The sequence below is a fragment of the Megalops cyprinoides genome, chromosome 15, assembly GCF_013368585.1.
Source record: "Megalops cyprinoides isolate fMegCyp1 chromosome 15, fMegCyp1.pri, whole genome shotgun sequence".
NCBI lineage: Eukaryota > Metazoa > Chordata > Actinopteri > Elopiformes > Megalopidae > Megalops > Megalops cyprinoides.
In genome coordinates, this window is record NC_050597.1 from 16912587 (window position 1) to 16926484 (window position 13898).

At 36.4% G+C, this 13898-nt stretch overlaps 1 protein-coding gene across 1 annotated transcript in view; it reads right to left on the bottom strand.

Annotated features, from left to right (window-relative positions):
- Positions 1 to 13898, bottom strand: part of LOC118789703 (CUB and sushi domain-containing protein 1-like) — a 482818-nt gene that overhangs the window by 151989 nt on the left and 316931 nt on the right. The window contains exons 6-8 of the mRNA XM_036546243.1: positions 7217 to 7329; positions 6196 to 6273; positions 222 to 303 (exon numbers count right to left, since the gene is read on the bottom strand). Coding sequence (XP_036402136.1) covers positions 222 to 303; positions 6196 to 6273; positions 7217 to 7329 — 273 coding nt within the window. The remainder of the gene's footprint in view (positions 1 to 221; positions 304 to 6195; positions 6274 to 7216; positions 7330 to 13898) is intronic.

Consider the following 13898-nt stretch of genomic DNA (forward strand, 5'->3'; position numbering starts at 1 on the left):
TCGCCCAAAAAGAACCTTTCTGAAGCAGTGTTATACAAAGTGGTGATGATCACCTATTAAGGCGACGCAAATGAAGTCATTAAATGGTGATAGCATAGCAGCAGGAGTTTAAAATGTGTCTATGCCACACAGCAGAGATTGTTCTGATTGAAATAGCACTATGCAGTAACAATTACAGTGATTTAATCCCCACACAGAGAGGAGTATGGAAAGGAACCTACTGAAAATCTGCACCAATCCTTTTCCCATTCTCTGGAATACCAGGATCTGGACAAATGTCTGCTGCCATCCCCCCTTGGCTCACTGGATTAAAAAGAAAGGGTCAGGAAAGACAACACAAATATGGCTTAAATGTCTATGCTATTCCATTCAAAGCAAGTGAATAAAATATTTGTTTAAAGACAATGAAAACCACAGAAATGTGTTTGACCATAAAAACGAAACTGTTTCAATTCACTAAACAATTGGTACACTAAAAGCACTATGTACTCACATGACAGCCAGTGAGGTAAGTAGAAGGTTAGAGTCAGGGATGGAATCATGCATTTATTTAATACAGCATAATGCAGAGGAATTATTCATACACAGACAAACACCTCAAAGAAAATGTTTAAAGTTTATGCAGAACCTTGACTACTTTCAACAAAGAACTGGGAGCTAGTAAGTGTTGCTGACACGGAGAGCCATTATGACTGAAGTACAGTATGAAGAAGGCAAAAAAGACAAAGGCAACAAACCGCACGCTCACAATTAGAGGATTAGCGCAATAAATCCTCATTTCATGTTCTAACAAGATCGTGGGCCATTAGTTTCAATGAAAGATTAAAAGAATCTTCCACTGGTGCTATTAATGCAAAACCCATAAAGAGCCTGAGTTCCAGATGACTCCACTGGTGCTCCCATTGGCTTTACAACCACAATTTCACTACACAGACTGATGTTTTCAGATAGTCCAGTTACAATCAGCTGTTCTCACAGTGTTTCTATATGACAGTAATGCCATGTTGCTACATACTGTTGTAACATCACCAGTTTTGGTACTGTGATACTGTAAATAGATGAATGGTTTGCATATTATGTTGTCATCAAAATCAAAACGTTAACATGCATGTTGGAGAATCTCCATTCTAAAAAGCTGAAAAATTATATGCAGAAACAATGTTTATATTTTACCACACACACACACAGAGTATATATTTAAAAATTTAATCATCTCAATTTCAATAGTTATTTGTGATTAATGTTATTGTTAACGTGTTAACATGTTATTATTTACAATTTTACAGATATATCTGCATTAGCTGGCAAGAGGCTGATAAAATTTCCCACCCCGTTTGTGATGCTTGCTCCCTGTGGCAATGTTTTAAGCATTACAATTAAATACAATTGTAATATAATGTTTGGAGTGGAAGTAAAATAAAAAAGTTGAGATTAATTCTGAATAAAATGAGACAACTTTTTAAAAAGACTGCAATGTACAGACATCAAATTCAGAAGATGAACTGGAGTCACTGTGCAAGAGGTCACCTTTTCTCCTATTTCTTTTTACTGAGCTAGCTGCTAAGACAAATTAGCCTATTAGCATCCCTCAGACCAGGGCAGGGGCATCATGCAAGCCAAAATTCTGGGGGGGGCACAATTAGAGTGGGGGCATGGGGGTCCTCCCCCAGGAAAAAAAAAAAGAAAATAATGGTGCAATTTTCTGCAATTTGACATATATATTAAAATATTTTGCGGGGATTATTTTAAAACTTCACTAAATCAGTTCTTTTCACTTTAAAATCTTCCCACTTTACATTAGGGTAAATACTGTATATTTATTTAGAGATTTTCATGTCAATTATTTGTGCTGTTATGGTTACTGAAAATGACACTCACTTATTCACTCACTTCTACACTAGCTTCTACACTGCTGCCGCTTTTCTTGAAAAAAGGAGTTAAATCTTGTCTGCTTCACCCAAATATTTTAAGAGGCATAAGTCCACATAAAAAGACTATATCCACAATGCAAATTAATTTATAGAACATAGATAATAAAGCCACAGATGAAAGGAACCTGCCAACATGATAGCTGTATTTTCAAATGCACTATCAACCTCCTGACTGAGGACATGGCTGAAGCCTTCTGTCGTTGTTTTTTTTTTTTTTTTTTAAAGAATGATGAGATTTTCCTCTGCATCTTGACCTAGAGATATCAAATGGAATTCAGTGTTTTGCTAACTATAAGCTGTGATAGTGGTGGTGAAAACTATCAGCTCACTGCCATATGATTCACACAGCTCTCCTTTACCAATATTAAACAGGATGCTATGCTATCGTAAGTCACGACTAGCTATCGAGCCAGAAGGCTAAACAACAGGATTGAGGGATGGCTATTAACTTTAGCTGGTACTAGCCAACTACTGTATCTTGCAAAGCAAACTATGCCTATATTTCTCAAATGCAATTAAGTGTGTATAAATGATTGCATTTCATTTTCACATGACATGAAAAAGGGATTGATGCTCTACTAACCACGTCAGCCACACACTGTTAAGCTGTAGCCTACATCTCCTCCAGCACTGATGCACTACAGAGTGCTGTGTGCGTGCGTAGCTGCTGTAGCGAACCAATTTCATCCTGCAGCTTTTGAAACAAACCAATACCAAAGGGAGAGGGGGCCTGTGACTTTGAGGTATGATCTATGACATAATTAAAAGAATATGTTTCTTACTGACATTCCATTTGACAGATACTACAAAATATTTTGCCATCTTAACAAACAAGCCATCTTAAAAAAGACCTCTGCAAAAATGCAGTTTAATTTTTTGCATCATCATAATCTGTGTAGCCAGCACATAGCCAGCAAACATTAGTGACTGATTTTTTTAAATTAAATGTTTTAATTATTTTTTTCCAAATTAATATGGATGTAAGAATTACTAAAATGTGTTCTTTAAAAATAACCACTGCTGCCAGTGGGATAACAAAGGGGAGCAGACAGGCATGCTCAATTATGGAGTGGCTAGTGAACTTTAGTTTTGTCCTTTATGGTTTCCACTAAAACAGGAGATATATGCTTCACAGCAAAAACAAGAATATTGTGTTTTGACAGGAGAAAGACAGATGCAGCACTCTGCGCTATGCTTCAAAAAGGACAATGAAAACCCTATAACATAGTCCCCACATATAGATCATCTGTGCCTGCAACTGCTCTATGAGCATCAGTTTGTGTTCTCACACAAGTTCAGAGCATGAACTGTTTGGTTTGGCCAAAACAGCCTTTCGTGAGGAAAGAGTAATTCCCCCCTATGTCCACCGGAGCAAGGGCTCTTGAGACATCGCCTTTTGCTGTCTCAACATTTGATGTACAGCTCAATAATGCTGGAGTACAGCACCCATTTATAAAGCATGTTCACTCTCACTTATGTGTAGTCTCCTGATGTCACCAACAGATAGATCTAAAACAAGTATGCATGACTAAGAGGCCTTAAATTAAATGGGAAAAGAGATTCCATCTGACCAAAATTCATCTTGTTTTAAGGCACTTTTAAGAACGCCTGAATGACATTATTGCCCTTTAGCAAGTTTGAAGCTCATTATCTAAGTGGGTTTTCCGCCTTTTCTATTGCTGGAGGTGGGCGTCTTGATGTGGGCGCTTCTATGAATCACATCAAATGATGCAAACTAAATTATAGTGCAACAGCTTAAATGTGAAATCAATTCTCTGCTATCAATATTGAAACAATGCTTAAACACAAACATGCAATAAAGCAAAGCGGGAACTAGTTAAATGCAATCACATACTTTCATTTCAAAAAGACTGTCTCTCAAAAAATGTTTTGAAATTCTTTTTTTGATGAACTTCTTTTTTTTAATTGCAACAAAGCTGAAAATGATGTCAAACCAAGGTCAGAAAATGTGTTCAACGTGTGAGTGCAGTACATATGACCTTCTCAAAGTTAGCTCTTTTGATCAGCTGTCATGTCCCCCTTTTTGATGTGGTCCTCACAAGTCATTCGCCATGATTGTTGATATGGGTTTCAAAATTCATTTTCCATGATCAAAGCTTAAGTCCACTTTTCTGATGTCATTTTTACAAGTCCTTTCTCCTTCCTTTACTTCCCTGTGATCACACTATTTCAATTGGAGTTTCTTCTATCTATATTTTTATATAAGATGGATACATTGTTCATTTGTTTCGCTCAAGGTACCATCCTAACTCCTATGACAAAAGTGTCTGGACTATTGATACATTTATACAAAATACTGTTAGTTAAGACTCAATAGTCATTTTAGTATTTGTATCAAACTGAATAAAATCCTAACATTATCCACTTAAATGTCATTAATTGTCTCCTAATGCTGATGATAGAACGGCATGAAAATTGACTTCAAGTTACTCCTGCCAAGTCTGCGCAACTTGTGAATTTTTCACCTTGCATATTCATCGGTAACACTTTACAACAGGGGCCCCTTTTCTTGGGCTTTGTATGTATGATCTGTCAAGAACCATACATGGTGTGCATTGAATTGAAGGTTGTATGTCCCTTGTGTGAGCCAACTTTTTATATCAGGAATATTTCTTATAATCTTTGCATTTCATAGATACACATTTTTAAAGATGGAGTGGATAGCTATGACACCTGCTTGTCTATGATTTTGTTATGAATAAAAGTGAAATGTGCTAAGAAATGTGTTTCATCTTAAACTTCCCTCACCTTCATCTTGACGTCATGCTCTGAGTGGAAAATGCATCCACAGGGAATCTATGCGTCAGAACTGTACTCATAGCAGTGGTCTCACTGCCTGAACAGAAACTTGATATTCATTGGATAAGTAAGTGGGGCAAGGGCTGATCTTCTGTACATTTTAGTATGGTAATGTAGCGATGACCTGGAGCCACTGCCTGTTTAAAAAGTCTCATAACAAGTGATTTTAGACTGATAATTGCTCAGAGCTGTAATGGGGCAGTCAAACACGTGCTGCACCAGAGCTGCCATTTGTGAACTCCTGTCGTTGCTATATGGAGCAATAACTGGTCATGACTGGATTTTTCATTGATTTATACTCTTTTCGATTCAAAATGTAATAGCTCATCATAACCACATTTCTTGACATCTGATAATAGTTTTCAAATTAGTGTACAGTGCAGATGTAATGGATTTCATTGAAAAATACCTTTTCAGACCCTGATTGAATTTTATGTTCAAGTAGAACTTATTGATTGGTTTATGGCAACCACTATGTTAGTAATTAATTATGTTTTTATTAAACAGGTACATTATTGCAAATTAGTAAATAGATGACATTATGGTTTGAAATAAAATACTTAAATCAACAGCAAAATATGAGGAGGCCTATTTTGCCTTTTTGTACTAGCCCTGATTTGAATATATAGAAAATAGCAAAAACCACTGCAAATATATTGCATAAGATTACATTGTATAATATTTCACTATGACATTAAATGACAAACATGCTAATGCAATCACCTGTTTCGAATAACACTGGAAAATCTTTGAACACATATATTATTTCAGCCTGCAACTATTTTATTATGAGGAAATTTGGTTGTATAATAATTTGTAAATGTTAACCTGCCTTACAATAAAGGATTAGCCCCTGACACAATGAACATTACCACTGAGAAATTAACCAAATGTCAACCTAAATCTAAACTGCAGATTTTACAAACAGAGTATGAGCATGGCTGGAGGGCTTCACTTTTTCAAAGTAAGCCTGTTTTGTGATGCTAATTGTTGCAAAATGTACCTGGTGAGGCACAGAATAGTAAGCCTTATTAATACAATTTAGTTTGGTTTGAGAAAAGGAGTTGTTCCAACTTAGCAATTATTGACTGAATGAATTGTTTTGTTACTTCTATCTACAAGTAGTCGGGAACCTGAACATTTTGGAAACTTACAAATTCCCCATAGAGAAGATATTTGTCTTTCTTTACAGCAGGCTTTGAGCTCAAACTATAAGTAACATTTGCTGTAACATTTAAATTAAGCATTACATTTTACACCTGTGGTATCTTTAAAACTGCTGACTCATTTCTTATGACACTACACACTCAGTAAAATGAACTTTTCTGTGAGCTTGACCAAAAAATCCAAATAAAAAACATTATGCATGGCAAGACATGTCACAAGAGTATCATGACATATTAGAAGTGAGAAATGAAATAAATAATATTAAAACAATACTTACAGACGGCATTTTTATGGTTTGTGTCTTTGCTTGGAAGCATTTTGACACCCCTGGACTTCAGCTCAATTGCTTTTTTCACTGTTGGGAAAGGCAGTAATTTGCATTATAATCCATTCAGGAAGGTAATAAAATATCATACTGAGGACATGCCCATATCACAATCAATCAGTACCTTTACACCTTGCCTTGGCAACAAAAATACAAGCATTTTTTTCTGTTTCTCATTTGGCAGGAGTGGTCTACTCTGAATGTAGCCTGAAGCAGTGTTGCCAAGAGATCCTCCAGATAATTCTGCTGTGTCTCATTGATATGGTACCCAGATCACTGCACAGGTAATGGTAGGGGCAACATATTTCCCATTTGATCCCGTGCTTCCCATGCAGTGGGGGAAAATAAATGTGGTCCTTATAAAAATCACCTCTTACATGTGGCTTTGATCCCAGCAGGCACTGCTCCAGGCCTACAGCCTAACGCTTGTGTTGGCCGGAGCCAGTTTGGCTTTTAAAACACCTGCATTTATACCTGAATTTAATCTTGCATTTCTGTCATGCAGGGAGCCAATCAAATCTGAACAACCCTGAAAAAATAACTTCTGACATGACATTTTTTCATTCCAAGCAAATGACATCCACATTGCTCATACTAATTTTGCAGAGTGATCCTTTGCTTAATGATATATATTTTTATATTACCCTAGCAAATTTATCTATCAGTGTTTCGTGTGTGTGTAACTTAAGAATTTAAATATAACACTAAAATTTAAATATAACTACTAGAGTATAGTCATTGACTCAGAAGCCTGTATTAATGGAGACTGTGTGTTTCAACAGAATACTTTTAATTATTTTTCAGGTAAATCTTCACTAACATGTCAATATCTTATAATATCTAAGTCCTTGATGTGAAGTTTGCAAAAGTCAATAGGTATTGTGATCATAATTTTAGTAAAATAATTGTTTTTATCTAAATGTCTTTTTTACCTGTGACTTTGTCTCCAAAGCTCCAGTCGGGGACCCCTTACCTTGGTACTGGGCACTAAATCCTTTCCGTCTGTGGTTGCTGTCAGATGTGAAATGCAACCGTAGCCAGTTCTTACTACTGATGACAGGAGAAGGCAGATTCATACCCGTCAGCCTGCAGGAAAATATGGCCAGGATTCAGTCAAAAATGCCAAACAACTACTGTCTACAGATTGCCACAACATTGGGAGCACTGCATAGGTAGGTAGTTCTGTGTTTCTTCTTGCTAATATCCTGCAAAGATTTAGGGGATGATTTAAATGTGAGATACATGTGCACAAACCCCACTTAAGTGCTTAATATTCACTGTTCTGAAGTCTGAATCAGCCCTGTATTAACCAAACAGCTTACAGATCATCTTTCAAAATGTGGTCACTGTATGTGTCTGTCAAGAGTGGGTTTACATTATACAACCATTGATATAGATTAATCTATACAATTGCCCATGGAGGGTTGTTGACCTGTCACTTTATCCAAAACCATGTTAACTTCACAGCAAAATAATACCTTTTTCTGATATCCTAATATTGTTATGTATTGACAACAGTAACATTAAATTACACAACCAAACAGCACTCTCCAGCCTGCTGGCCAGTGTCATCATTCAGTTAGATAGTTTGCTTGCTAGCTTAACAGTTTCCTAAGGCAAAGAGCAACAATGTTGTATGGGATGCTAAAGTGGTCTACTCCCCATTATTACTCATGGCTAAAAGGAAATTGAAAAATGATTAAAGACATCGGAACACAGCATTGCCCCAAATCCCTGGGATATTAATAAAAATGCATCTATTTTACTTTCATACTTATTGGAAAATTCTGCTGCAGTTGAAATAGTTTAATGTTTAGTTCCTGTAATACTTTATGTACAAAGCATGACAATAACATTCCTCACCATATTCCATTCAGTCTGTAATTCATCATCATTTTTGTTATCACCACTATCATTGTTGTCGTTGCTGTTGTGATGAGACTATGATGCATTCTATTAAAACAATAGGGTCTGTAAGTTGGAAACATTCTTTGGACAGATGCTGTCACCAAGAAAGCTTCCCACCTACAGTTTGACTGGTACTAATTTCAGCCCGCAACTCTGGCTTCTTGGATTTTGAGCTGTCATGAACATGAAGCTGATCCTTCTCAGAATAACACTCATACGACTGAAAACAGCTTAATTTTCAGCCATTTTCCTTTACAATATTACACCACAATCTAAAAGGTACCTATGAAGAGCTGGTCATCTGTGGGAGGAAAAGACACATTAATGGAAACTGATACACCAACGGTTCAAAAGCCATGGAGCTTAAGCCATTTTAATATCATTTAGTGGCATTTATTTATGTTTAGCTGTTGAAAAAAGTTCACGTTTCTCAGAAAGAAATGGGGACCAAAATAGATGCTGAGTTTGTTTTGTACAGAATTCTTTGTTTTGCAGGTATGTAAACTCTAAGGCAGACAGTCCCTGTTTCACATCCCAAAATGACTTGTCCTGAAACATACTACAGGTTAGTTGGGTGGATAAGATGAGCACCATGCTGCGTAGCAACCTCCCTTGTCAACATCTCTATCATCAGCTCTTATTTGGAATGTATATAACTTGTACAATCTAGGTTTAACAAAAGCCATCCAAATATACAAATATTTAAATGCTTCTCAAGAGTCCTCAGGTTTTAATTCAGCCAGTGTTAATATCAGTAAAATATAAAGGTTAAACACACATTGAAGCTGTAATAGAAGTTTTTGAAACTAAGAAATAATGCATATATTTGTTTGTAAACACATGACAAGAAAAGACTGTCTGGGCAGTGGTCCAAAAATAACAACTATGTACAAAAGAGCATGGCTACGAGCTGATGCACAAATCACATTCTCAATTAAGCCTTTTATGTTTGATGTTTTCGGAAACATGTTTCAGCACAAAAAAGAGATGATGAAATGGAATATTACTATATAATGATAATTATGCCAAATTCTGCATCTCTGTCTGACAGTTTTCAATTTCCAATTGGGGAATGGATTGCTTGCCAGTCCCTTTAAAAATGCAGTCATTGCATGACAGAATGAGTCTTGTATTGTGATCAGTGAGCAGCAATGAACGTATTCTAAATTTGTACACAGAACAGTGCCTTCAAAGAGTTGTGCACCACAAGGCAGTCATGGCATTCAGTGAAAGTGACGGAAATACTGAATATGCAACGCTTCGACCATCTGTCTCTGAGGAGAGCTGGCTGCCAGTGCTAACAGAATGTGGCTTAAAACCTTGAGTTTAAAAAATCCACCAAGTAGAATATTTCTGTCTGGCTCTTTTATTCTGTGGACAAGATGTCCACAAAAATACACCCTCCCCAAATATTGCCTTGGATACAGCAGTCCCATTCGAGAAACACAGGAGAGCCATAAGGAAATCTGACCCAAATCTGCAAATAACACTTCACCTTAATTTTGAATGCCATAACTAAAATATACTTAGTACGAATTCCTTGGTTATATTTACAAGTCATACTTGACCATTATTATTCATTCCTAGTTTGCTGTGAAATACTGCAGGTAATTTTGTTGAGTAAAGATGTAGAGAAATTCCTTTGGTGGTGCTAGCTGCAGTATATTATTAATATTAGCTGAGAAAACATGCATTTATCACATATGATTACATGCATGTTTTTTTTTTCTTTACCAGATATTTAATTAATATGATACATTTCAGTTTTTCCAAGCTTAAAAGTCATAATTGAGATTTTGATGGACAGTCCTTCTTTGTGATGTGGACCATGGGTTACATCATTATTATTATTACTATCGCCCTCCATGATAATAATATTGTTTTCAGTTTTTTACAGTCCCTGTCTGTTCTTCTACAAGATAAGAGGCAGTCAATTAGTTTGGAGTGGTACACCGTGTACTGACATATTTACTCACCTATTTAATTTACACGCTCTGGATTTCAGGTTCAACTACCGCCCTAGGGTTGCTCTAAGTCACTGCGTCCATTCAGTGGGCTTAACCCTCTGATACTCTTATTTGCCCCTCCAAGCTGTTTTTCTTACAAGAGTGTCCATTCTGAGCTTTCAATATCATATTCCTTTATGCTCCTTTATGTTCAAAAGCATTTTGAAAGACTGAAAATATTTTCCCACAATGAAAGCTTCCAGCAGTTTAAAAGCAGTTACTATATGAACGAATGCCCTTGCGTCAACAGGAAAATGCCAGGGGCAGTGGTAGAAGGAAGGGAACTTTTCATTCATGGCCGTACACAACATCTACATTATCATGATTGAGAATATCACCTAAATAACATTTCTTGCTATCTGCAACGATATTATAAGGCTGTTCACACAATGTATTTGTTATTCTGCATGTGAATCCTAAAGATGGTGTATGTAAACTACTTGCTGACAGTGCTTTTAAACAGTGCAAATAATAAGATGCTTGATCAAAGGAAAAATGATGTCTTGGTGTGGTTCAAGCCACTGAAAAGGTACACACAGAAAAGAATAGCTCACAGAATGAGAAGAATTGTTCTTAGTTAGTACTGCATGTGGCTTTCATTAGGTGGCTACCAAGTACATGCAATTTCTTTCTGATGCTTATAAGACAGGTTATTCTAGCAATCCAAACAAGGAAACGTCAGTATATGTAGTATACTTTCTTTGTACCTATATTTAATTATTTCATCTCTATGCACTGTAGAAGGATGCTATATTCCAATATTTTTTCACAAAAAAAAAAAAACAATTCTGTGTTATTGATACAGGCAACTGTATATTGTTAACATGGCATTGCAGTACTGCATCCAAATGCATCTTTTACCATTGCCATGTTTTTCCTGTTACTGAGTATAATGCATATTCAAATCAGCATGTTCTGAGAGATTGGTTGGCACCTGCACCAATACTTCACAGCATATGTGTTACATTTTAAAGACTGGGAAGGACTTATTTTTAATATACCTGCAAGATGGAATTTGATGGTTATAAATACCTATTTATATTATAAACCAGGTGTAATTCAATGTGTTATTATTGATATTGTTAGCATTTAAATCCAGAAGAAGCCATTCTTATTTTGGAGCAACAGTATCGTCTATCTTATTGTAAAAATATATGGCTTTTGTCAGAATGATTCACACACCAATGATTCTTGCTTAAGAGCCCAATGAAAGAAAAATGTTCCAAATATTTTAACATTATCACCTTCTTCTGTGTATTACCTTGCCTCTGCCTGCATGTGAGGCCGCTTGCACGACTGCTGCATGAATGGTGTGTTCTGATAGAACTGGCTTGTATTTGCACAGTAATTTGGGAATACAATTATTTTATGCCTGTTGTTTTATGATGGCTTCTCAGCAGGAGACACTGAAACATGACAGGATGACCCAGAAAGAAACACCACACACACAGAGACACACACAAGCACACTGGGAATACGACCTACTCTCACATGTTACGACACGGTACATTCCACAGCTGAGCACTGATGTGTCACAAAGCACCAATCTCTGCAGATACCTGAAGCACAAGACCCAGATTTGCAATAAAATAGAAGCTCCCTTTGTGAAGAGGAAGCATTGTAACCACATGGGATTAAGTAGTCCTGTCTTTTATCTTACTTTGTAAAATGTAAATACATAACCCTATCACATATCATTTTTGCATAGATATATGCCCACATGCATATTATGATAGAAATACTGGCAACTATGGACATATGGAAGGAAAATGTGTAGACATGTGGAGTCATTTTGATTACATTCCTTTGCGTTCATTAAAAAAAAAAAAACCCATATTGCCATTTTGCTGTGACGACGGCACAGAGAATGAAAATATTAGTAAATATTTGCATCAGTGGAAAAGTATTTATATCAAAAATTCTGTAGCGCTTCACTAATTACATCAGAGTTACAGTATGTTTCATCTCCACAAATGAGAATGATCTTGAAACTTATGTAGGTTGTTTTATTCTGCCTACACACAGAGTGAAACCAGTGGGATTTAAAAAATCCTGAAAGCTAAAAAAAAAATCTTTGTAGGAAGTAACAACAATTATAAACTCAAATGACACTCAAACCAACTGCAGTGATTTCTTCTATGCAGGCATAGAGGCTTGCTCATTTCCTTTGACTCAAGGTAAGATTTTGAGCTTGAGTTATGTGCATTTCATCAAGGCTCCAACCCTGTGGCCTACTCAATCAAGCTGATCTCTAAGGTATATGAAATCAGCTATGTTTGTCAAAAGACCACATTATATCGACACTCAGGAGCAAGATGTTAAAGGTGACATAAATATTGTGACATTTATTTTTACAGCAATAATACACTTTGGCATTCTTAATCCCTGTAGATATACAGTGCAGTGAAAGTGGGTTGTAAAGGACATATCCAGGAAACATTGATCTCCAAGAGTTGCTGTCATGAGTTCTTTTTTTTCCCAGGTTTTACAACCCATAAATATTTCACACTATCCCATCCACTACACTGTGTGATCCCCTTCCCTAACCTGGGGTATTCACTACAAGCATGTCAGACTCTTCTGCCTCTGTGAGCAAAGAAACCATTCAACAGGACAGGTATGAAAAAATATAGATATGTGGTAAAACGACAGTCTGCTTCCCACAAGAAAACAATATAGTAAAGAACTGGACGGACCTCATAGTCAAAACCCGAAAATAAAAACATACCACTTAAAATTGTGCATGTTCATCCATTTTTTGCACCCCAGTAGGTCGGCCAGTAGAGCTGCCTCTGCTCACCGCTCTCAGGCACACTGATTTGCTTGGATGGCAACAAGAGAGTAGTGCCTGGCCTTTGATAAGAGCCCACTCCACTGTAGTGCGCTGTGTGACTTTCAGTGCAAAAAAAAAGCTGTCCATTACATGCACATGCACTCGTTTCAGTACTCCTACACAAATGCAGAGGCTGCCACAGTGTGACTGGCCTAGTATACAATTGGCACTTCCAAATCAAGATTGTGTAGCGGGAATAAATGCATCAAAAACAATAACTTTCAGGAGTTTGTGAGTACAAAATGAGTAATTTTGGATAGGATACAGACTGAATGAAACAAAACAGCTTAATCAGAAACATAGGGTAGCCTACATTACAAGCTTTATTATACATATACCATTAAAGACCTTTCGGCACAACATGGCTGTGAAAATGACAAAAATTATCTGTCATTTCTTTCAGTGTATGGCAGTAACAGCAACCAACCATAGAAATCCAAGTTCAATGTAGTCTACATTAAATGACTCATTATTGTGCGTAATTAGTTTGCAAAAATTTACTCATGATGATATGAAGACCAATACTTCAGTATATTCTGTGTTCAGCAATGGTTTCATGTAAGGAAAGAGAAAAAAGGACAAATTAAAAGAAACATTGTTGCTTGTTAAAAAAAAAAAAAAAAACTTCACTCAAAGTAATAATTTCCAAGCAAATAAAACCTTATTAAGTCAAGACAAGAGCTGTCAAGAGCTGTCAAAAGCTGAGAAATACAGAAAATTCACATAAGCACCTCAGGTCTTTACCTGACCTGTGTATTGACAAGGTTTTTTTTTTCCTAGAATACACTGCTTTGCTACCTGATACTTCTACTATGCTTCAAACTACATGCACTCACCACGGGGCAGATTTCTGATAATTCAGACATTCTCTAAAAGAGCCATGTAGACACTCTAAGAGAAGTATCCGT